This window comes from Haliaeetus leucocephalus, unplaced genomic scaffold, assembly GCF_000737465.1.
Source record: "Haliaeetus leucocephalus isolate CR32 unplaced genomic scaffold, Haliaeetus_leucocephalus-4.0 Scaffold880, whole genome shotgun sequence".
Classification (NCBI taxonomy): domain Eukaryota; kingdom Metazoa; phylum Chordata; class Aves; order Accipitriformes; family Accipitridae; genus Haliaeetus; species Haliaeetus leucocephalus.
In genome coordinates, this window is record NW_010973316.1 from 4,163,870 (window position 1) to 4,189,157 (window position 25,288).

General features: G+C 40.7%; 1 protein-coding gene across 2 annotated transcripts in view; it reads right to left on the bottom strand.

Annotated features, from left to right (window-relative positions):
* Positions 1–24,523, bottom strand: part of IKZF2 (IKAROS family zinc finger 2 (Helios)) — a 109,122-nt gene extending 84,599 nt beyond the window's left edge. For both annotated transcript variants that reach the window (XM_010583255.1, XM_010583254.1), the window contains exons 1-2: positions 24,479–24,523; positions 23,661–23,765 (exon numbers count right to left, since the gene is read on the bottom strand). In XM_010583255.1, coding sequence (XP_010581557.1) covers positions 23,661–23,765; positions 24,479–24,512 — 139 coding nt within the window. In that variant the 5' untranslated portion in view covers positions 24,513–24,523. The remainder of the gene's footprint in view (positions 1–23,660; positions 23,766–24,478) is intronic.
* Between the last annotated feature and the right edge of the window lie 765 nt (positions 24,524–25,288).

Genomic DNA, 25,288 nt, shown 5'->3' on the forward strand with positions numbered 1-25,288 from the left:
TAAAGTTGGGGTTTAAAGAAGCAACCAAGAAGCTTCAGTTTAAATACTGTAGCTTAACATTGTCTCGCATTTGGACTTCTCAGTTGTTTTCTAAACAAAAACTATTAGCCACAGAGACCAGTGATTTTGCAAATAAACATAAGCTTTATAGTAGATCAGGCACTTCCTTTTTACTACCTTGGGATATACCATGCACCTATTTAAAAAGCTTAACCTTCATTTATTCACACATTTGTTTTACATGTTAATATATTAAAGATAATTAACAGCTTCATTTTCTAGATGATTTTTAAATTAATTATTTATGTCAACCTTATCCTGAATGCAAACTGGAATTGGCCTCAACCTCTCAAACCAGTTTTTATTCATCAGCTTGCAGAGGAGAACAAATCTTTCTGCTTTTTCATCTCTTAGCCATCTTACCCACTTTGACTGAACTATGAATAAACTGAAGAAAATATCCCTGTACCAACAGAAAAAGCAACAACTATAGTAATAAAGCACTTTCAGCAACAAGCTCTGCTTTCAGGTGCTGATTTTGTGACATTCCCAATTTTAGTAGCTAGACATTCTTTAACATTTCAGCAGCAAATATTTAAGTAGCACTTTTGCTGTTAAGTGATTTTTCTGTTACAGTCAATTCATGTTTTAAAATAGGCTCTCTCTCAATTTCAAACTTAAGCAGGGTTTTAAAAAGTTATTGAATCGAATATGAAAATCCAACTGATGTGTTAAAACTTCCTTTTAAACTAATGGATATTTATGTACTCTGGTGTTCAGCTTGCTTAGCCTGCCTTTGGACAACTTTAGCCTCACATGTTCCTGAAGGCATCTTAAAGCGTTTCCCCCCTCATCCTCTCTCCCTCTTTTCTTTCTTCAATTCTTTGTATTATTGAGGTCACACTAATCCAGCTATAGTTGCTCACATGACTTTTGTCCTGAGATATGCCAGTGGCTACTATGCCATCCCTGTGAGTGGTATTTATTAAATTATGCCTTTGTAGACATTTATTTATTTAAAAACCCCAGGCTTGTGCAAAATATTGTTAGCTAAGAGGAAGTACACAGAGTTTAATAGACAGGGATGGGCATGTTTTGCTAACTAGCTAATCAGACTCAGAAAAGCATAAACCCATTTAAACTTCCTGGTAAAACCTGGTGCTGTCACAACCAGCTAGTCACTGGAGTACAGAGGAGTCACTCTCCATATTGTCCTCCTCCGTTTATTTTCTGCTCTGTTCACTCTGTGGATTCCTGCTTTGAGCAAACCAGTATTTAAGGCAGCGTGAGATGCACTCATCTGTACCAGCTGGCCAGGTCAAATAGCTTCACAGGGACACTCAACGTCTACAAGTGCTATAGGATAATCCTGGAGTCCTGCCCAGCATTCCTGCTCTTGCTTTCATAATCATACATAAATTAACTGGCACTAATGAAACGTTCATAACTGTGTGTAGAATATTGTTGCGTGCCTAATGCCTATCTTCAGGTGAATAATTAATTGCTCTGTGAGGCATTTTGAGGCAGGGGGAATAAAAGCTCAGCATAAATGCTGATACAACAGTCTGTAAAGCCAGTGGACTAGAACTGAAAGGCCTCCGAGATCAGTAGCTTTCAGCTAAGACTCCCGCTATCGTTATGCAGAGGACTAATTAGGATATTATTTGTTACCATTTGGAGGAGCAGCTTCTCAGTTTGGTTAGAGGTGAGCACTAATCAGCTACTGAAATCTAAACTGATTATGTCTGAAGTGTCGACAGATGCAGAACTCCCTGAGTGACGAACGAACATGTGTCAGCTTTTTGTGACAAGCTAAGGGAATACTTGTTTAACAGAAAAAAAAAGCATATTATTTAATACTGTGCAACCGTCATGTACAAATAGAATGAATCATATGGAGAACAGTGGAATTGAATGTACCAGTCTAATGCATAAAAATAATTATATATAATGTCCTTTTTCTTCTCAACATAACCAAACTCTTTCCCCACCAATACTTTTCTCTTAATAGAGTTGTCAGGGGTAAGAGAGGGCAGAAAAAAAGCAAAACCTCTCAGATCTGTCAGCAAAGCATCCTGGTTCATTGCTCTGTTCAATGTGCATTAACACTATTGTTTAAACAAGTGTTATAAATAGATTTTCCATTCCTCAAACACTAAGCTCAAATCCTTCCCCCAAAATCACCTGTGCACTTATATTTTTACATAGTAACTTAGCACCACCTGATATATCTACACACAACAGAATAGCAATCTTTGCCCTAAGGAATTTAGAAGGGAATTTAATAGTAATACTCCCATCCCTGCTTCAGGGCAGTTCAGAAGTAGCAGAAAGGTCCTAGTTCTAACCAGGACAGTCATGAAGGCAGCCAGGGAGGACTGCCTAACTTGGCAGGCCCTAAAAATTTTTAAAATTTTGCCAGAGGGGCACTCATTCCTGTTTTCAAAATGCCATGAGTCTGAAAGGGAGTAAAACACAACCAATTTCCTTTGATCTTCTCCCACAGAGCAGTGGGGTCTCATTCAAAGTAGAGTCAGCACTGAACAGCTCAACACCTAGCAGGAATAAACATAAACACTCCACTTGATACAAGTTACGCAAACGCATTAGTATTTGCAGGATTGGGACTTCAAAGACAAGATTTGAAAAGTGAAAAGAATAGAGGGATACAGCATCAAAAAATGGCATGTTTCAGCGTCATCACCTGTTCACATAACTACCTGATACAAGACAAAGCAGTTGCAGTTGTCGTGCTCATTGCATGAAGTGAGGCAACAACTTGCACACTTACCCTGTCTGCTGGATCAGGCATACAGCTAAAAATATGCAACAGTTCAAACTACTCTTTCATAAGTACTATGATGAATTACAAAGACACTGCAAAAGCATCTAAACTACATAAGGTGCTGAGCATATATATGGAAAGAGACAGCCCATATCCCAAAAAGCTTTGTTCCTCCTGAAAATTAAAATCCAAATGAACGTGTGGGTTTGAAATGTCATTGTTCAGCACCAGCCAATGAGATATTCCAGTCTGAGTTTCTGAACCATCTGGTAAAGCATCACAACAGCTTTAAGCATCCAAGGATCTGTCAGGGGCTTTAGTTTAGAAATACTAATAATCCCATCATGTGCAGCTCCTGCTGAATGGAAGATATACCTACTCAATGATTTACTTCCCCCTCCTTTTCCCAATGGAGCTAGGGAGAATTAGCCTGAACAAGATTTGTTAACATTTCTCCATTCGAATACAGCATTGCTCAAATGATTTGAGAACTATTACCTTCCTTCAGCTTACGAGTCTTGGTGAGGACCTTTGGCCCACCAAAAGGAAAGAACAATTTCCAGGACAAATATTTAAGGAAGAAAAAGCGTTTTGCTTTGAACTACTTAGTTCTACTGATTTTATGCTAGGGATTTCTTTCTTTCTCACAGTTTACCTTGACTTTTAGAGGTGACATTTGAAAAAAAAAAAAAAAACAGGAAAAAAAAAAAGAGGGAAGGAGCTTCATTAAACACATTTAACACTTCTACACAGCTCATGGAGCAAGAAACACTGGTCTGGTGAAGTGACCTCATACCTGGAAGACAGGTGTTTTGGCTTGTTTGTGGCTCGGTTGCTGACTCACTGCATGTCATTGACCAAGAGTCCAACTTCATGTATTCTTGACCCATTTTCAAATGGTCTAGCAATCCATGCCATCTCTAAAAGTCAGGTGTACAGCATCCCAAGTGAGGCATCCCAAAGACAGGTGGCTCTCGCTAAAAGAGAGGGTAAGCTCTTCTCCCACCTTCATTCTCAGAAAGTGCAGAGGATGCTGCTTGTTTATCATTAAAGAGGGCTTTGAAACCTTTGGATGAAAAAACTCTTTCTGAACCTTATCCATAGCCTGCTAGCACTAATAAGGGGGCTTGGGGTTCTTTTCCCCTTTTAATTCCAATAGGGATTAAGCCATGTCTACAAGCATAAAGCTGAACTAGCAGTTTAGGACCGTTGGCCCTAACACGTGGCTTGTGGTCAACGTGTTGCACTTGGGAGACTTTGATAATGCTCACAGCAACAGAAATAGAAAAATGAGGTGACACAGAGACCTGAATATAATACATTTGCAGCACTGTTATTGCCCACAGGCTGAAAGTGGCTGGTGACTGTTTTCTAGAGCAGCAGTTTGCAGTCACTAGAGCATGGGGTACTCCTGTGGGGCACACACACAAAAAAGAAGAAATGCAAAGCAGTTATTAAACAGTCTTAAATTCACTCAGTGAGACCCATAGCTACAATGCAAAATGGTCTGGGGTCTCGAAATTAGAAAAAGAAAAAAAAAAGGCACTTCTTAGAAGAAACCAGCCTTTGAAAGTAGCCTCGCAGTCTAGCCTCACTAGAAAAGCACTCTAAGCCTAATATGCAGAATCTTCAGGGAAGTTGTTTAAAAATGCTTTGTACACAGCCAATTAGCTCTAACTTATTGATTGAGATGGCATCTCTCGATCATTCAATTTGATAAATATTTCTCTTTGAAGAATTTTCTTTCCAAAGAGCCACTTACACCAATTTCTGTAACTTGCCATTCAAGCTATCAGTGGACACATACACATTCATAAGAGTTATATACACGGTGATGAGCTTTTAGTAGTTCAAAAAGCAGCAGCAGCAACAAAAAGCAAAAAAAGGTTTCTCTTAGAAAACCACACTGGAAAATAACCACTCACAGGTAATTCTAAATAGAGACTTGTGAAGCAAAGACAAATGCAACTGAGAGCTAATAAAGCCCTATCTGTTAAACTCAGCATCCTGTGAGCTGATATTGGGCTTTTAGCATTCACCATTCTGCAAACCACTGGAAAAAAATGGTAACGGGTAAAACCCAAAAAGTGTGATAAAGTCTTCCTATTTCGCTGAAAAGCCACATGTCATTTGCATGAACAATTCAGTAAATCATTGCAGAAAAATCAGCTGTCAATCAGCTGCTGCTCCTATATCACAAGCTCAGCGTGGGGCGGGAAGTAATTTGCAAAATTAAGAATGGCATTGATTTATAAAAGGAATTGATCAGTATGTGGGCCAATGGAGAAGTGATGCAAGTTACAATGTGTTGAATTAAGAAGAGTCAAAACACACAAAGTGCCAGTCCTCGCTAAACTCATATGCTACTGGCATCTGAGCAAGAGGGACAGTTTTAGGTAAATGAAGAAATATTCTTTATTGATGGGAAAGCAACCCAGTATGGGGTTCATGGCCCTAAAGAAGAAAAAAAGCAATTCACCAGACAAAAAGTCAATGCTGAATGGAAACCTGCTGAACACAATTGACAAGACCAACTTTTTTTACTGGTATCTGGGCCTTTTCCCATTAGCATCACAACTTCACACTTTCCAATGCAAATCAGTGAAAGTCAAGCTGCCCCACAATCAAGCCATGCGTGAAAGCTCTCCCCATAAAGGATTACAGTGAGGGAATTTGCCACGATGGTAGCCTTAAATTGTTTTAGGGCAACTATGCAGATGAGAAACAGTGTTTGGCTCATCACCAGCTCTTCCACACCCTCTGCCTAAGATGCAAGCTTGTGAACACTGAAGTACATGAATAATTCTACCTGTGTGGGTATTCCCAAGGCCTGCTCTGATAAGCCAAGGTATACATGTGCTATATCACAAGCAAAATTCATGCTTTACACTTGCTAGACCTCTGGACATAACCTGAGATTCTCAAATCTCAAAAGGAAAAATGTGATGAACACTCTGGTCTTTCTCTCCCTTTCAAAGCTGAAAAGGCTGGTGAGCGTCCATGCACTAGATGACAATGTTCTCAGAAGAGTAAAAGGCAGATACTAAGTTATCACACCCATCCCAAGCCAAGCACGCCTTTTATTGGGGCAGATGAGAAAACAGAGTGAAATTAGGCCTGGACAACAAATATCATGGATGTAAGATACAACTCTATCATTAAAGAATGCCCCATTTTTCAATCAACAGCAGAGCTGGCTAAAAATAATAGTAATTTAAACTCAAACCGAAAATTGAGTTTTTTTCATTAAAATTGATTTTTCAACCAGCTCCGACAAAAAGGAAGTAGAGGAAGAATGAAAATAAAAGACACAGAAATGTAACATTAAAAGTACCCCATGTTTTGTGGCTTTTACTACAGTAATAGCATCTCCCTGCCCCATCCACAATTTTCTTTGCAAGATCAAAACCAGACCAGACCAGCACCTCACAGCATATAATTTAGCCTTCCACCAAGAAACATAAATAATACTCTGTCTCCCTCATACAGTCTACTATTTATCAGCTACAAACACCTTTACTCTGAAATAAAGTAGGTTTCCAGCTCTCTAGATCAGGGGATAACTTACAGCAGCATTTCAAAAACGTGTTTACCCAGCTGGGGAGAATTCAGAGCAAAAAGGGAAGTCCTGCAGGACATGATAGCCTCTGATAGTAAAACCTCTGTACTGTTACATGAAGAACCAAGACTGAATGAGGAGGAGTGAGGAAAAGGAAATGTACACATACCACGACTTAGCACTTATACAACACTTCCTTCCACGGTCCTCTACAGAGAAACAAGGCATGAATTTTCATCATCCCCATCTACCAGGGATGAAACCGAGGCAGAGGAGAGGGGGAATTTCCCCAAGATCGAAAGGGTACTGGGGGGAAAGCAAAGTTCACACTGAAAAGTTTTACTGGCTCTCAGGATTATGCTAATACTACCACCCTTGTTTTTTCCAACAGAAGAGTCCTACCACATAACTGCTTCTCCGGCACAGCAAAGGACATTGAACTTGGAGTTCAGGGAAGCAGGAGGAAGGGGGCAGAGAAGGGGAGACAAGCAGAGTTTCAAATCTTTGGTGTGTATTTATAATGTTGTAGAGAAACTGCATTTCAGGATGGAATGATTATTGATTTCTTAATGGATTACTGCTGCACAAATTTACACTCCCCCCCAAAAACATCAATCTTAGGATAATAATTATAAACCTATCACAGTGTACAGAGCATTCTGACTGAGTAGAAACTTATCACTATCTGCCGGGAAATGGCCAGTTTTCTATTTCTCCCACTCCAACCACATTACAGCATGGAAAAGAGCTACTGAAAAATACATGCTATTATAAAACAAAGTTTGTAATAGCCACAGGACATACCTCCAGTCAACTTTCATTAAACGGACTCTTTTAAACTGCTGCCCTTAAGACAATGCTTGATCCATTAGTGAACAAGTTAATTAGTTATTAGAATCCTTTTATGTTATTTTTATCATAGTAATGAAGCAGCCCCAGCATGGAGTGAGACTCCTTAATGGGCAACATACATTCACAAACCCACACACCCTCACTTTTTCTGCTTACCAGCCTACAGTCAAATGTTTCTGTAGCTAAGTAATTTTTTAGCAAAGGCATCCATAGAACAGCTTTGCTACAAGCAGCATCACATTGCAAAAATGACTGAATTACCACAAGAACTCCCCTTAACTTCAAGAAGTGTCAGACCAAATCACTGGAAACAGGGCACTATGGAAATTTAAAAATCATTTTAAAACAAAAACCTCAATACCCCAAAGTTTGTGCAAGGCGCAGGGAAGTGGAAGATTCAAGTCTGGCTCTGCTTAGTGGTTCTCACCCATAACACAACCTATCTTCAGCCCACTGTTTAACTAGAGACATTACATGAGGTTATAGTCCAACTGTGAGCCATGAGCTAAAGGCGACCTGCAAAAGGGCTGGTTGCAAAGTCAGCGCGTGTCAGTGGCTGGTCCCATCTCTCTGCAAGAGGTGACCACCCTTTGCACTGGGGCAGAGGCAGCAGAAAAGCCAATCTGCTGCCTCCTTGACCAACAAAATTTACAGATCTCTTAGCTCCAGGCATTAGCACAGTTCAGCATACCTTTGCTTCTGCAGAAACATCAGCACGAGGAGCTCCCACCCCCGCTCAGACACCACCCTCTCCCTGTGTGAGACCATGCAGTAAACTGGATCAGTGAATTGATCCCAGCTAAAAATACCCCATTTTGTTGTTTGGTTTTTCTTTTTTAGAAAAACTGCTGGCATTGCCACCGAGAACAAGGCACATTGAACTCTGCTTTGAATGCTTGCCTTAGGAATTGTCATCTCTGCTAGAAGGGCATGTGGGGCACTTGTCAGTCATAACATCTTTGAACAGTCCTAAACTAATGACAGCCCACACGTCCAGTGCCATTAAAACACGTGCAGGTTAAAACCCTACACACAACAGATTTTCAAGCTCTTGCAGCATTGTTCAACTGCAGTTTACTCCAGAGCAGAGTCGCAGTTACACCCTGCTCAACATCAGTCCCATTGTACCCAGTGCTGAGCCTCACTGTAAGCAGCAGGTAATAGAATAGCTCGTAGAAGCCAAGTGCTAGAATTTACATGGAAAGATGAGGTACAACTTGATTGAAATCTGGCTGTTCCCTTCCATGCTTAAATCAATTTCATATACAAATGCAGCCAGCTGATGTTCCCCCAGACTAAGCTTGTCACTACCTACAACTTGCCCCCATGACAGGGGTCTAGTCCAAAAGCGTGTGGAACTAGACAGAGAATCTCCCACTAAGCGCAGTGAGCTTTGGATAGGTCCTAGATTACTCCTGAGGAAGCTCTCCAGCACACAGCACAGGTTCAGCACCTTAATTCTCATTTCTCTAAGAGGCTACAACTCAATTAGCGCAACAACTTCTCTCCTTTCTCATAACCTATCATTCCTCCCCTAGCCCAGGAACTAGCCCTAGCTTCTGTAGGACAGCAACAGCATCTCCAAAAAAATATCATCTACTCAAAAGGTGGTTAACAAAAAAATAAAACAGCATTCTTCAAGGTACACAGGCCACATAAAAGCCAAGGGCCTAAAGCGCAATACTTGCCATCAGCTTCAATTAGCAGCAAAGTGGGGTTTGGGAAAACAAGGTCCTCTTCAGAGCTGCTATAGGGCAAAGATGAAATCCCAGAATTAAAAACAAAATCCCCACATGCACATTAATATTCAGAGGCAATTACCTTTCAGCTTAAAGTCAGCCAACATGCATCTTACTACAGCAGCTCTTAAAGCAATCTTGTTTACAATTGGAAATGGATTACATTATCTCAGCTCCACCTATCCACATAATGCAGAGCAAACTGTCAAACATAAAATTACAAAATGCTTATTGTAAGGTATCCCCTTCAGCATAAGAATTAATTTGACCTATTTTATTACTAAATTATTACTCCCACACAAATTTTCTATCATAGATATCTATCAGTGCTGACATTTATATTCCAGCGAGGCACTCTCAGATGCATATTTTCTTCCTCTCCATCTCAAAGGTGTATTGAGCAGATTTGATGTAAACAGCCTCCTGCCAAGCTAGTTAAAATCTTTAAACTTTATACATACAATTAGATTGTGACAATAACCATTTGCTTTAAAAAAAAAAAAGTAGAAGACAGTTTTCTACACAGTTTCAGGTTCTGAAACAAAATGCTTCACAAGTTAAAGAAATGATTAATCTAAATTTAAGGAGGACCTACAGATATTTTTACTATGGCTCTGGCAGGTTGTTCTGATTGTCACCAAGAGACATGATTTGACACAATGGCCCTGATTAAGAGTGTGCTTAAGTCCTATTAAAGCCAATGGAAGTTAATCATCTGTTTAAGAGCTTTGCTAAATCAGGACCAGAATGGGAGACATTTCCAAAAAATCTGGGCCTAAATTGAACACATACTAATTAGCTGCACACACCAATTACATGATTATGGATGAAACGCAGTTGTTTAGCATTTACAACAGCACACTTTGTGGAGAATCATTTAGAAATAAGGTCTTATTATCATTCTGTAACAGGTCCCACAATGCATTATAACCTACATATACCATATTAATTTTAGTTGAAGGAATAGCTTAAAAAAGGGGGGGGGGGGAGAAATAAAATCCTTCCAGTAATATTTGTCCAAATTCTCAAGTGGATCAAGTCAAGATCTGACCCTTTTGGAACTTCACTGTGTTCACAGTGAGAACTCTGAGCACTCCAGCTCAGCTCTGTTTTCTTATTGCTACATTTTGCTTACAGAAAATTTTCACTCTTGCATTTCAAAATGTAACATTTGTACTCCATACCGCCTAATGACTTAAGCCCTGCACTCAGGAAACAAAGTGGACAGATTTGCATATCTAGGATTACAGATAGATATCAGCAAATTATTTCTAGTAAATTATTGTGCGTACAAACCAGGAGTTGCTATAATTGTGAATGATCTCAACCATTTGAACTATTTGACATTAGCCAGGATTGCCAAGACTCACTTTTATGTCCCTTAGCCCAATATTTGCTGTTTTTTCGTAGCAGCAAGATTTTCAGATAAGTGACTGCAAGAGTCTCCATTTTCATTCAATAAAGAATAAGAAAAAAAAGGCATTCCCAACCCCAGAGACTGCTGAAAAGCCATGCTTCAGTGCAAAACACAGCTCAGAAACAAGAAGGTACATTGAGAATTACACTTATTAAACAAACACACATACAAAAAAACCAACTCATGGCATGTAAGGCAATCTAGCGATTTAAAACTTGACTCATGATTGTGAAAGTTTGGAGTTGGCATGCCAACTTGGTGAGCCATCTGCTCACCAACAGTTTATAAACGAGACTGCTGCCAAAGCCACCCGATTACTCAGTTCTAATATTAGTGATGTAACTAAAACATGCTCATAGGGTTTTTCTCTCCATGAACCAGGAAGCACAAGAAAAAAACCTCACAGAGGAAAAGTTAAAAATAAAATAGGTAAAATGTACTTATGCTCAATATTCCCTTCAAGTCTGATTAGTAGGAACAGTCAAGATTAATTCAATGCTTCAGTTCTGCTATTCCCTCTAAACCAAGTCAGAAGGAAAAAAAAAAAAAAATCAGCAGAGCGTTACAAGTGATGAGACAAGGTGAATCACGTATTCTGTATCCAATGCCCATTTCTTTGTTAATGATTCAAACGGTAGTTTGTTAAAATAAAACACACTGTGCTAAAAAAACCCAACACCTCATAATAGCATTTAATACATTTTGACAACAGATTAAAAAAAAAAAATCAAGAAATTGTGCATACAGGCTAGTAGGTACAGCTGCTGATTTTACTAATGATGCTAATTTTACTGTTAGAACTGGGCAATTTGGGATAAAAACCACTATCCTATTTAAACAATTCCTTTCTTATTAACATTCCAGATTACATATAGCAGTGAAAAACTGCTGGAAGTTAATCTACAGTAAATAATCCTTGGGGCAAAAGATACTGTAATGAAACGACATGGAAAATTACTCACTTAATCATTTTTAAAACGCTGAGTCACAATTCAGTTTTGTTGGCCTGAAACTCCAGATCTATCTCCATGGCAAGTCAGCAGCAAATCCCAAAGCACAGCCAGTATTCCCAGAGCTCAGACATGTGGATGCGCTGCCACGGTAGTAAACCCAGGAGCGTGCAATGTCTTCCACTAGCACGTCCACGTAGCACCTTCTTCCCATTGAAGTAAAAAAACAGTTTAACCACTGGCTTCAACGTGAGCAGAACTAGGACATTTCTGAGTGCTCTATAGGGGACGCTAACAAGACTGAAAACACAGGCAACTGTGGTGGCATTAATTAAGAGGACAGTGACAATGACAAGCATCCCACTTCATTTCAGAACACCTTGCTCTATCACTGCCATAAGAAGTAGCTTTTAAATCTGCATTTTTAAATTAAATGTATCATTACACAATTACCATTCTAATTAGCCTCCTCAACAATAGATCGGCTTTATTTACCATTAATCTTGGTTAATGAGTTAGTTGTAGTTTTCTTCTGATGGATAACGGGGGATAATTAATAATTGCTTAATCCACACAAAATTTGTTGTTCACGTAGTGCACAAAATTTTGACAAATGTTTCTGAATCCTAGCCAACAACCACCAGCACATTTTCACTATTTGAAAGCAGCCAAAGCTCAGCAAATGTTACCATATTATATTATAGTAGATTAAACTGTTTATATATATAATTAGAATTATTATTATAAGCTAGAGTCATAATTATAAATTGGAATTTCATCACCAGCTCATAAGGAAGCTTTCTCCCTCCCAAACCACCTGGCCAGACCAATTAATTCAGGTCACCTTTTTGATGGTCTACCAAGATCTATCTCATTTGCAGTCACACGAGAAAATGATGTAGAGACCCAAGCCGGAGAAGAAATTGTCTCATCCACATGTCAGGTGTCCTGTATATCTCATACCTTTCTCTATACCTCTCCAATGAACCCTAGCCTGCCTCTGAGGCCAGTTGAAGGTCACAGCCCTAGTTTTTTAACTAGGCATTGGTTCTAAATGGTTTTAAACCATCATCTCAGAAACACTTTCCCCTTCCCAAATGCAGGGCTGGTTTTGCCTCTACCCAGACCCGAGTACTGACCTCACAACAGGAGACATATGAGAAATTCCTTAAAGGGACTCTCACACACCACTAGTTTCATGAGGGCATTTGGATGCCACAGCAAAGGCGAGGAAAACATGACAAGCTGCGGCACCAAATGACATTCATGTGTTTGAGAAAACAGAACAGATGATAGCCATCAGCATAAGCAAAGCAGAACCGATACCCTAGCGCAATTCTCTTCTTTTAGCACAGTAGTCTGTTGCTGGGGTGCTATCAGATGCAACATAAAACTTAAGGATCTCCCTGTATACAGTCACTACGGAATCTTGGATAATTATACTGCAATTATCATTCACGTTTCTACAGTGAAAACACTATTTTTACTCTTTTCCTAAGACACTGTACTGTGTTGTTCTAGGCTGTTAAAAAAACAGCCAGGGTCCACTGCAGGAATGGCTGCAGTTGGGACACAGATAAAGCATCTTGACATGAAGATGAGCAAGTACTTTGCAGAGCATCATTATAGATTATTTCCTGGAATGCACTGCAGTTTGCTTTGGTTTTGAATACATATGTGATATATATTTACTAGAGCAAAAATCTCACTACTATCGATTTTTCTATAAATATTTAATGGTTACCAGTCAGAAGCTAAATTTAAGTAACAATAGCGCTAATGACATTAAATAAACGAATCACTTTAAAAGTGTGAGAAAAAAAGCAAATACCTCTGTACAGCATTTTAGCACAAGAACAGTAAGACAGCAACCTGAAACCACGTTACGTGCTGATACACTGAGTCATGTCTGGTCTCACAGTCTGACCAGCGAGGTGATTTTGCACAAACATCTAACAAAAAAGTAGGTTTTGCAAGCAACAGTCTTAGCAGAGACCGGCTTCCAACAACTTTTTCCCATGCATTTGACATTTGAAAAGGGTGGCGCTTAATAGCTTTTCCTTCAGCAGAGGCACAATTCGCGTATCTTTCCTCTTTCTGGCTTCCTAATTTCATGAGACTTGCAGGATTCTAATATTTTTCAAGCCTGTACATCTTTCTGTGTGTGACCTAAACTCACTATAAGTGCCTTCAACTTGTATTTACACACATCGCACAAGTACAGGCCTGTCACAAACCAGGGCTGGACATATTTTCATGTTTTTTTCTCCAGCTGCCTACCTTCTTTACTTGGTATTAGGCAATCTGGGGACAACTGACTGGTGATAGCATTTATACTCCGAGAACATCCTGGTTTGGGATTCACATAAGTGCACGGGATTTTGGAAAAATAAAGAAATTGTGCAACTGATAGAATACAAATTTAAAAGGAAACAAGAACAAACTCACAGAGCTCTCGATCTGCTAATGTCATGTACTACTTGACCCTTAAATACCTAACTAGCATATCATTCTTCTGAACTCAAGAGCTACCTATAATCTGACATTCTGAAGTCACATACACAAATGATGAAGCTGACTGCCTCCCACCTATAGGAGCTGAATTCATACTAACACTAATTTCTCTAATTTTTCTCCACCTCTTCAGCCTATAATTTTATTCACCGATTTGTATCTCTTCAACGGGCACCCTTTGTGAAGCTCTTAAAGATTTATTGTTGGAAAAGCATGATATAATGAGGAGATATTATTACATTACACTCTAGAAGAATAGATTATCCAAAGGATAATACCTAACAGTGATGGAGAAAGAGGCCTGTATATTGAAGCTAGAGGAAATTTTCAAACAGGGGGTTTCAAGTAAAGCTGATGCCCCAGATTGTTCCACACAGCTGCATGGAGATGTATTAAACTCACCCAGGAACCACCTGTGCTGGTAACAAGGTCAAAACAACTGCTAAATTTGACCCAGGTGGAGGAGATTAAACTATAAAACTATTACACACATCTATGTCTAGGACATGCCTATATCTGAAGGGTGATGAGGATTAAGGCATGGTGTTAATTTAAGGCCCAATAGTGTATTCTAAAATATTTCTGTACTCTTGCAGACTCTGCACAGATGCCAGACCTTTGCAGATTCTCCAGAGATGCAGGGAGAGAGGCCCCTCACCATGATACTAACATGCAATACAAAGGCCATACTTGGGAACACACAATTAAAAGCAATATGCAAAACCACTATTTAATAAGACTTTTTCCCCTTCAGGGGCCATTATCTGGACAAGGCAAAACATACGCTGCAGGAGATCAGTTTCTCAAGAAATAATATTAAAACCCACCAAAACCAAACCCTGTTTTCTTCTTTTGCTTGAGCCTTCTCCCCCCATCACAGACCTGGCTGCTAACCAGAACAAGGTCTTCAATCTACTGTGACTCTTTCCTGGAAACTTTTAAACCATCCATGACCTAAAGAGAACAGCTACTCTTCCCCAAATGAATAGACCTCATATCTCTTCTGTATAAAAGACTTTCTGTTTTCATACAGAAAGAGGCAACTTCTTTCATTTTCAAAAGAAGGGGATTTATACCATCCTATGTGCTGCTCTTTGGACAGAAGTGGGTGTTTAATTCACGCTGCAGGAGTTTCAAGGATGCACAGATACAGTTACCAAAAATTCTCTCAGTTTGTGTTTTATGGCTAGACCATTACCTAAGAGAGCACGTTTGCTTGCCGAAGGAATCATAAAAATCTCCAAAGGCTGAGCTGAGGACTAGGAAAGAGTAGGTGTGAATTCTTGTATGACTGCACACACACACATTCCCAAATCAAAGAATAATTATGAGAAAAATTAACATGGACTTGGGCATATCACAGGCTTCTCTAGCCAGCTTTCTGGGCCACTCACCAACATAACTTTCATAGACTGAGGGAACACATGTCCCTGGAAAAAAACCAGGACAACATCACTTCTGATGGAATTAGGGGTTTTTGGAGGCTGAGGGGAATGCAAGGGAAACATGACTAATAAGGAGCCAAGAAGACTCCAGCCTTCTGTTGCAGGTCACAGCATTGATATCTTTATGATAACACTTGTTTTGTTCAAGTGGAGGAACAGGAAAGGGTATACACAAGAAAATATCCCTCATTGGAAACTCAAGTTTTGTCACATATGTGGTTTAACTGCAAATGGAGCATCTCTATTGCAAGCCCTGCCCAGACCTTGCATTACCTGGAGATGAAACATAGACCATCTTACCTCCTCACATAAGAGGAAACTTCATGAGAAAAAAGGTGATAGATAGGACAGGCAGACAAGGCAAATAGATTTTCTGTGCTTCGGTATGTCCTACCTTCCTTGGAAACTGCTTCAGACTTCCACCCCGCAGGACAAAGGACCCGACACTGACAGCACCAAGATGCGGCTCAGTCTTCTATCCCCACCACATGAAGCTTCTTTGAGGTAGAGCCACACCCTCAAAAGGCCTTCTCCAGCCCAGTGATAGGGAAAGGTCTTTAATATTCCCACTAGTTTTCCCTTTCTCTCTGCCCTGCTCCAGTGGCTACACCTGTGCCCAGAACAGCGTCACAGGTGGTACCAATACCTCAGCAGAAGAGGGGGTGAAAATAGTCTTTGCAGCTTCTCCAGGTAACATGAAGCCATGGTGGGGAAAGTGAAGGTAGGTCTGGAGTGAATCTGATTCCTTGGCTCATGCCTTGCTTAAAACCCACAGCCTGCTAAGAAGAGGGGCTCCTACCTATTTAGGGAGATGATGCACTTAAAGTCTGTTGTCTTTTTCATTCACCACCAGCTGGTAGATGCAGGTATTCACACCATTCGCACCAGGGCTGGGAGTGCAGTTTGGCCCTAGGACTGACCTCCAACCACCTACAGGTGTTCCCCCCCAATTCCTGAGGCCACAGGGATCCAACCAGCAATCTCAGCTTTGCCAGAGGGGAGACTGAGAGCCCTGTGACCCCTGGACAGTCCAAATACAGAGCAACCATGAGCTAAAAGATACACGCGAAGCCCACCACCTCTGTGGTGCTATGCCTCGGCCACATAGTGTTACAAGAGTAAACCCCAAAACTGGAAAGCAAAAAATAAGAGGTGTGGATAAAGCAAGAGTCAATTAAAAAAAAAAAAAAAGTTCTAATTCACAGAAGTTTACGTGACCTATCAGCACAGAAATGAGGGGGATCAATCAACCCCATGCTTTTCCAGGAACACTGTCTGCTGTTTTACGGTACACTACAATATAACACCTGTAACACCACTTGCAGGTGACCCTGCCAGCCAGGGCTATGCTCACAGCAGGACCTTCTGCCAGCATCACTCCTCCTGTGAGGGATCACAGCTCTTCAAAGCCACAGGCTGACACAGCAGTGCCAGCAGAAGCCGGTAATGTAGACCTGGCTCTGGATCAAGGGCACATTTTGCTGGATAGTGTAAAGAGGGGGTTGTCCACACACAGACCTGGTAATGCTCAGCTGTATGGGAAGAGTTAAAATGCTGTGGTTGCTCTAATGTAATCACACCAGAACAAGGTGCTTTAGGACTATGGCAATTATTCCTGCATGGAACAGGAAATAAGCTACACTGGTATTAAGGCACTTCTGAATGCATCTCATTGTGGGACTGCAAAAATTAAATGTAAAACCACCCCTAAGCAAAGTAGATATTGTAATAAAATTCCCACTTTTGACGAGGCCTAACATGTACCATCCAAACCTCCATTCTAAGTGATCTACAACCTCAGAAAAAAAAGGCACGAGGGGAAAAAATGCGGCACAGAAACACGAAGACACTCCCCTACAACGACAAGAGTCAGAAGAAAAACTGGCCCTCTGGTCACCTAGCCCAGAGCCATACCTGTCAAGCCTCATTGCTTCTCGGTGATAATTGCAGCTCTGCTTCCTTCCATTGGGATGCAGCAGTCAGCCGCCTGGACTCCAAACAAGCGTTCATCGCTCTAGGCAAGGGACAACATGCCGTGGCACAGGCTCCACACCCGGGCTGGCAACAGGTCTTGTTACTACAAAGAGCAGTGGCACAGCCTTCTCTTAAATTATCTCAGAGCTGCTTGAAGGTAGATCCCCCAAGGAGTTTCTTACACTGGGATTACTGAGGAAAAAGCAGAAGAGGGCTATGCCTTTTTCCTCCCAGCTAGAATAGCATCACTCCCTCAAGGTGCCTTCTTGGCACTGCGAGGAGGATGAGCACAGGTCACCCTCAATAATGCACAAAGATGACACAGGTAGCTGCATTTCCACCTGTAAAACCTAGTTCTGCAAACTCTCACTTAGCTGGAGGAGTAGACAGAGCCTGTGGCCCAACAGGAACAGGAAACAAGCCCTTGATCCAATTTCCCAGTAGAAAATACCCATCCATTTCAACAGGAGTGACACCTTCCCCCAGGTTCAGGGATGGGAAAGACAGACCACTCTCTAATGGGTATCTCGTCATCCAGCTGCTATCGAAGTGATGCATTTCGAGGAAGATGAGGATTGCTCTTTTCATTGGCGTGTCTGAAAAGGAACTGAAATTCCTGAAGCAAACACTGAAAACTTGCTGACTACCAAGCTAGCAAGAGCACCGAGTGTTGTAACAGGGTGTGTACCAAGGAAAGTTAACAGAACCTGACAGTCCAAGAGAATAACAGAAGCTCCCTAAGAAAGGTGTGTGCTGCAACAAAGCCCGGGCAGATGACCTCTCAAGAGACTTCCATCAGAATGAATAAAAACCTATTTAATGAGATTAGCTGATCATTTTGCTCCACCCTCGTTTATAACACTCACGGAGAGAAATGTTTTTGCGGCCGAGTATCTGACTCCACAGGGAATGCCAGAGAAACTGTGACTGAAGATATGGAAAATATACAGGGGAACTCTCCGCCGTTGGACTGTGAGCTACAGATAGTAGTTACTTAAACACCTGCTAGTTTCAGTGGCTACTCGGTGTTCATTTACACACAGAGTTTGTATCAGAGGAACTATTTCATTATTTTAACCATACCAGTGTGAAAAACCTAAGCTGATGTGGATGAAGCTACAACAATCCAAGGTGCATCCCAGCAAGTTTTGCATTTCCAGGTAACCCTTTTTTTTTTTTTTTTTTTTTTTAAAGAAAGAAACAAACAGTGTAACACTACAGAGCTTCAGTTTCTTAGGTGTGGACAAAACCCTAGATTTCTGTTGAAAGCCTGATTGTCACCTTTTTATTTATTTTTTTTCTTCCTTAAACTTCAAGAAAGCTAAACCCATTGGCTAAAACTTTGATAAGTATTATTCCCCCGACAATTCTTAGGGAGTTTAAGGTTAAAAGACTGAAGCAAAGTCAGTACTCCTGTAAGTGTCAAAGGAGGTCACTTCCTCCAGTTCCCTGCCACACTTTATTGAGCTCATCCCTTATGTCTAAGCTTATCTTGGCATAGTGCATCTTCACTGTCCTTCAACCTGTAAAACCACAGGTATGTCTGTATTGGGCATCATCATGAAATTCCACAGCCGAGTTCTCTAAACAAACTGTCAAGGTTGGAAAGTCAGACACAAAGGACTGGAGGACATCTCAAGTGACTGACAAAAGTCCACCTCTGCACTGAGGCAGGATCAAAGATACCCAGACCAATAGATGTTGCCTATCCTACTCCTTAAAGGCCGCTGAGGAAAAAGATACCTCAGCATCTTGAGGCTATCCAGTCCAAGTTTTTAGTACCATATGCAGTGTTTCACACTTTCCAAGGTATTTGGAAGAACTGGAGACCTGAATCCCCACTTCGGAGCACAGCAGTTTGGCTGCCAGAATTCTTCATGGCCCAGTGCACATGTCAGGGGAGTGACTGCCTCAAAGCACTAATTCAGTGCCGCCCCCCCCCGCCAGTCCAGCCCAGCCAGCTTCAACCACCCTCCCTAAAGAAAAGCCTTCTGCCGAGGCTCAGCCTCTGTCGCCTCATTCTACTGAAAAAACACACAGCCAAAAGGAATCCCGGTGCAAGGTCCGGCCTCAAGTGCCTGGGCAGTAGGCTCTGGGGATGGCAAAGCTTGTTTGCTGCGTAGCTGAGGCATGAAGCAATCTCTAATTTTACAGTTTCATTCCAAAAAGCAGGCTCCATAGTTACATTTCTCCATCCATATCCATACAGATGTGGTGCTGATACAGCTGTGGTACATGAAACTTTCTGCTCAGGGCGACACAACTGTGACAAAACAGGGCTTGTATGACAATTTAGAGTTGAGAAATGAAAGTAATCAAGAAAGATTTAGGGCTTTGAAGTTACAAAATAAAGAATGCAACTGATAGTCCACTCCACTCTACCTGGATCAGCGGGAATACAGTATTGGCTACATTATAGTAAGACCTTGCCCGAGTTCTCTTTAACTACTGCCTCTGAAATCACTCACACTTAATACTGTTGTCCCAATAGCTGTCTTGCCAGACAGCATGATCATTCCCCACCATGGAGAAAATGCGATCACCTCATTATTTTCACCAACAGAGTCAGCTGACAATGCTTATTTTCTTAATAAATTATTTCTCATAACTTAGTAATACTTTAAGCTACTATAAACACATCTTGAAAGCGTACCACAATTTTAATCAGTTTCAAACATCAGATGTTGGGTTTGATACTTATGATTGCTCTGACTCTGTTTCTTTTAAGGGCTCCTTTTGTCTATGAAAGCAGAGATAAAGTTATCTGGGACACCCACTGTAAAGTCTCTAATTTAAGAAGTAATTTCCTCTCTCATTGACTGTAAGATGCTAATAGCTGCTGTTATTATTTTCCTCATGATACCAGGCAAGTGGTCTTAGAGAAGTATCCTTTGACATATACAAAGTGGTCATTGAGTCAACTAATTGAACAACTGTGCCCCTAAGGTTTCTAAGGGGGACATTCTTCTAAGTCCATTTTGACCTACAGGAAAAAAACCACATCTCTCTCTAATAACTATAGTAAGAACTCAGTGTGGTATTATGAGGAGGTGACTGGGAATTATTTCTTTTTAAAGCCTCTTTTATAAGGATTCCCCATCAGCCTTTAATTAGCATGCCAGTTCCTATTCAGATGTTCCTGATCACTTACAGCTCAACATTCACTGAAGGCAACAAGTCAGACTCCCTTGAACTCTGTGGGGTCTACAGGAGGGCTTAGGGCCGTGCAGGGAACTCTCTAGTATCAACACGAAGTTAATTGAGCAGGCCTTTGACGCCCAACTCTGGGCATCAGCCTTTGGAAGAGTTTTGCTATGGAAGATCAAAAGAAAATCTGGACTTCCAGATTTGAGGCTATGTAAATGTATCATCTGTACTCAGCAGGTATAGCACTAATTTGTCTTTTGCTGCAGAGGCAAGCGAGAGGATCTGTCAACCTATTCAGTTTGACTATTTACACATATTTTAAATCTTTGCTTACATAAAACTACAATAACGTATTTCAGAACGGAGCATCTGCCAACATACATACAGTATTCTGCTAAAGGCAGATACGTACCGTAAGGTATATATAAGATCATTAGTTAGCTATGACAGGCGATTTACTGTGATTTATCTTTCAGGATCATTTCATTCACAAGGAAAATTGAGTGTCAGTCCCATCCATAACCTATACATACCGTCTAGATACTTGAAAATGATAATAGGTTAAAGGATGCAGCAGACAGCTCTCCAAGACAAGCCAAAATATTTAACCCGAAACCTTTTGGAATAGAACCTGAAAACATCAGTAGCCCAGCCAGAACTCCTGCTAACACAGATTGCCAGGGGCTAATGAACATAGAAAACTCTTTACCTAGCACATAATTTTACTGTTGGTGGGAGAGCAGTTGCTTCAGTACAGATCCAAGAAATTTGCTTATTATGGTTTTGTCTCTGTTTGAGCCAAACACAAATTAAGGCTAAATTAAGAGCTGTGGTTCAAAACGATTCAATGGAACGCAAGAACAAAGGTCAAAACTTAGATCTCTGCCCTGCAGGTGCACATCCTCAGCGCACAGCTAAATAGAGCCATCCACCTTCTGGGGAAGACTGGCAACAAAACCAGGAGTGAAATATTTGGGGTCTGATCCATGTACCACGTCCTCCATTAGCAAACCGTACCCAGCCAGAATGACATGCCCTGGGCTTCACTGTAAGGACAGGCCAACAGTAGATCAGTTTCCAGTGACTCCACTAGCAATTAAACCATACTGAAATACAATGCGGCCACTTCCTCCACTTACAACAAAGGATGATGGATCGATCCAATGGGAGCTACCAAATTCATACAAAATCTTTCAAATAGCCATTCCTCCTTACTCTCCCACCACCACCTCCCCTAAAAGAAAAAAAAAATTACAAAAAAAAAAAAAAAAGGAAAAAGAAAGAGGTCGCAGCCCCCTGGGTTACTGAACCTTTAAAAGGATTTCCTCTGCCCTGCAAAACAGGTGGAAAGCTCTAAAGTATAACCTGGCAATTTAGTCTACACATACCAGATTCAAGATTTAGCCAAAAACCTTAAATGAACCAACATAACAGCTGCCACAAAAGCCAACAACCTCTAATCAATACCTTCCACATGTAAGACAGAACAAACCACCTCTCTGCAAAACATTCTTATGCCTGCAAAGAGTAAATAAATTACAACAAATTTAAGAAGCTCGAGTTTTGCTTGCCTTAAGAACCCCAGGCAGAACCCCTAATTTTCCAACAGCAGCAAATGCTTAATTCAGAGCTGCAGTGATGAAAGCAGTTGAGACACCTGTGAGATACCACAAAACACATTTTAAAAAACATAAGATATTCACCAAGTCTGCAGATACACGTATGTTGCAAGAACTAATGAAGCTTAAAAACCATTGACAATGTTAACACAATGAACAGGAAAATATTGAATGTGTTGAAGTATTTTTGCATGACTTCATCCTAGATCTTTTCATTCTCTAATTTTACTCCAGTTTTTAGTCTAGATTATAAAGAAGATTTAAAACAGGTAGCTTTTTTTCCCCTTCCAATGAAGGCTTCCCATTAATAAAAAGGAAACAAAGAAAATGAAGAAAGTGAGTAGTAAAACTTTTACAACATAATAAAATATATCAGAATCCCAGTGCAGCAGGATTGGAATTGTCTAAAGATGCTGAATTATGATCGGTTGTCACATAAAGTTCAGTCCAGAGTATTAGCACTCATATTCTCTAGCAACATGTATATAATTGGGAGATCTTCATAATAACCCTCAGTTTTAAAGGCTCATAAAAACTGCATTTTACTCGTAATTTGTAGGAGGAAAGAAGAATTCTTAAAGGAAAGTAACATCTTTCAGTAAGAAAGACTCTGAAGGCAATACACTGTATATTTTAAAGCAAGCAACCCTAAAAGCTCTCTTTTCCTTTCACAGTTTTCAGTGGGTTATTATACAAACACTCAGTTTAAAAAGGTAAATATGTATCTGTAGTACGCACACTAGAAAGAAAATCAGTATTACATAGTGAGGAACCCTGCAAAAGTATATTGGAAGCAAAGCCTGTTACATGTTTTTGAGTAGAAGTAGAGAGTTATTTTAAGGTAAATATCTTGATGTAACATTGTAACCAACAGTAAAACAAGCTATGGCACTGGCACAGAAAAGAAAGGATGTTGGGTTTATTAAACGCATGTAAACTACATTTATCCACCTCCAAAATACAGCATGAAAATAATAATAAAAATATTATGAGGCCTTGACACTCTGGGTAGACTCCCAAATGTCTCTACATTTTCTCAATTTCTCCCTTGACATTCTAAAACAAAATCCTCTCAGTTTGTTAGAGAGTCAACTACCGAGTACCACAAACTTTCAATTATCCCAGCCACTTTTGGACTTGCCAAGGCAAAGGTAATGAATAGGATGCTAAAGTTTCTATATGGAATAGTAAAATACAACCTGCCACCAAACACAGATATTTTAACTTTATACTTTTGCCAGAGTAAAGCTTTTTTGTAAATAAAATGTGTTTGTTTTCAAATAAAGCTACTTCAAGCTGTTTTGGGAAGCACAGTAGCTAATAACAACAACAACAACAATTTCCATTTGGATTTCAAAACCTGATGAAACAAAACCACCACATGTCAAGCCTAGTGTTTTCCTACCTGGAACAGGTAAGGACCAGCTCTCAAATGCCACCTTGGGATAGTTCAGACTAGTAATCCCCTTCATGTTTAGATGAGACACCAGCATGAACAAGAAAGAAAGAAGGAAAGAAAAAAAAAATCTACCCTGTCCTCTTCTTTTATTAGCAACGCCTACAGCAGTGGGTAAGACCCGGTAAGCAAGCTGAGGACCTGGAGGACCAGACTAACCCAAACCCACTACTAGAGAGAAACAGGTTTAAGAAGAGACTTACTGCTTGCCATGTGACTTGGGGAGGTATGCTGCCCATTGGGTGTGCTGGAGGTGAGGTCAATGGCCATGCCGGAGTGCTCCCTTTCGGGCGAAAGCTCATTGTCACCTGCTTTCATAAAACAAGTCCCCCGTAAGGTTCCATCCCCTTCTTCAGCAGAGCAACACAACGATTAAAAAGCATGACTTGCTTGCTCCCTTCACCCTTCCCTCCCTTACTCGCAGGGTCTTCCACAGCCTGTAAAAACTGAACTCTCGGTGGCCACAAGTTTGACTGACTCATTTTAAAAGCCCCCCCAAGCCCATTGTCACCAGTCTTCTACGCACAGAGCTGTGACAAACCTTGCCCCAGCTGCTCTGTCTCAAGAAGTTAGGATTACTTTTCCATTTGTGGACACCAAAAATCCAGGCTGGGCAGGAGAAGACTGAAACAGTACTTCACCGTACAGACCTTCCCCCCAAAGGTCTGGGTTAACTGACAGTTAAACAACTTACACAAACCCTGACAGAGAAAACAAGAGAAATTCATAGTGAAAGGCATAAAAAGTCTTTGGCTGCAATTTGAATTTCTGAAGATGAAGTCTCTCTCATTTGCAAAGTTCATTCATCCTCAGCAAATATTTACAGCTAGAGGTACTCACCCATGTACCCATCCCCATACATGTTTCAGTCATACACAAAGTTTATGCTTAAATGCTATTAATTCAGTGTCAATCTCAATGCAAACCCCATACACAAGGAAGCTGAAGTTCCAGGTGTCTGCATTATAGAAAAGATAGCAGGAAAAGAAAAGTAATTCAGAATAATCAAATCACTACTTACATGTTATATATCCATCAGCAGCCTCTGCTTCCATAGTCAAAGTGCAGTGCTGCAAGGCAGAAAAGTACACCCTCAAAGACGCCTGTCAGTATCAACCATTAAATGATTAAACTTACTTAAAGCCCTAAGTAGTTGCCCATTTTACTGCTGTTGCAACCATTGCCTACAGAAACACACAAGTGTACTGCATGTGCTCATTTGCAAATCACTGAACTCTTCCTGCAAATTATGTGAGTAGAGAAATTCAGCTACCTCCTGGGCAGGCGGCACCGGGATCGTCTTGGTCTGACTGTACCCCCCTCTGTCCCCACTCACATTTTTACCTGATCTGAGAGTTTTTTCTCCCTGACTTTCCACTTTTGCTCAAGGCAGGATGGTAATGATTTATCAATTACCAGCTCTCGCAGCCAAAACAGACTTTGAGGAGATGGATACTATTAACAATTGCTCTTTTCACACGCACTCCAAGAGACTCCATCCTGATCTAAACAAAATAAAGCCCTCCAGTGTACATTCCCCTTCGAGACAGTTATTACAACTCTCTGTCTCACACCACCGTATGCGCTCACACACCTGTACACACACCTGTTCACTCTAACCCTATTTATCTGCCACAGCATGGGGCCCGAATGTCACACTTAATACTCCCAGATCATACATTTTGTGGTGTGAAGCAATCTTAAAGTTTCTGGAAGCACTTTGCTGACAGAGAACAAGCTATTACTTTCCAGAAACCCAAGTAACTGTATAGAATGACACCCCCTAGCTATCATTTGATATATATTGGGGGGGGGGGGGGGGGGGAGGGGG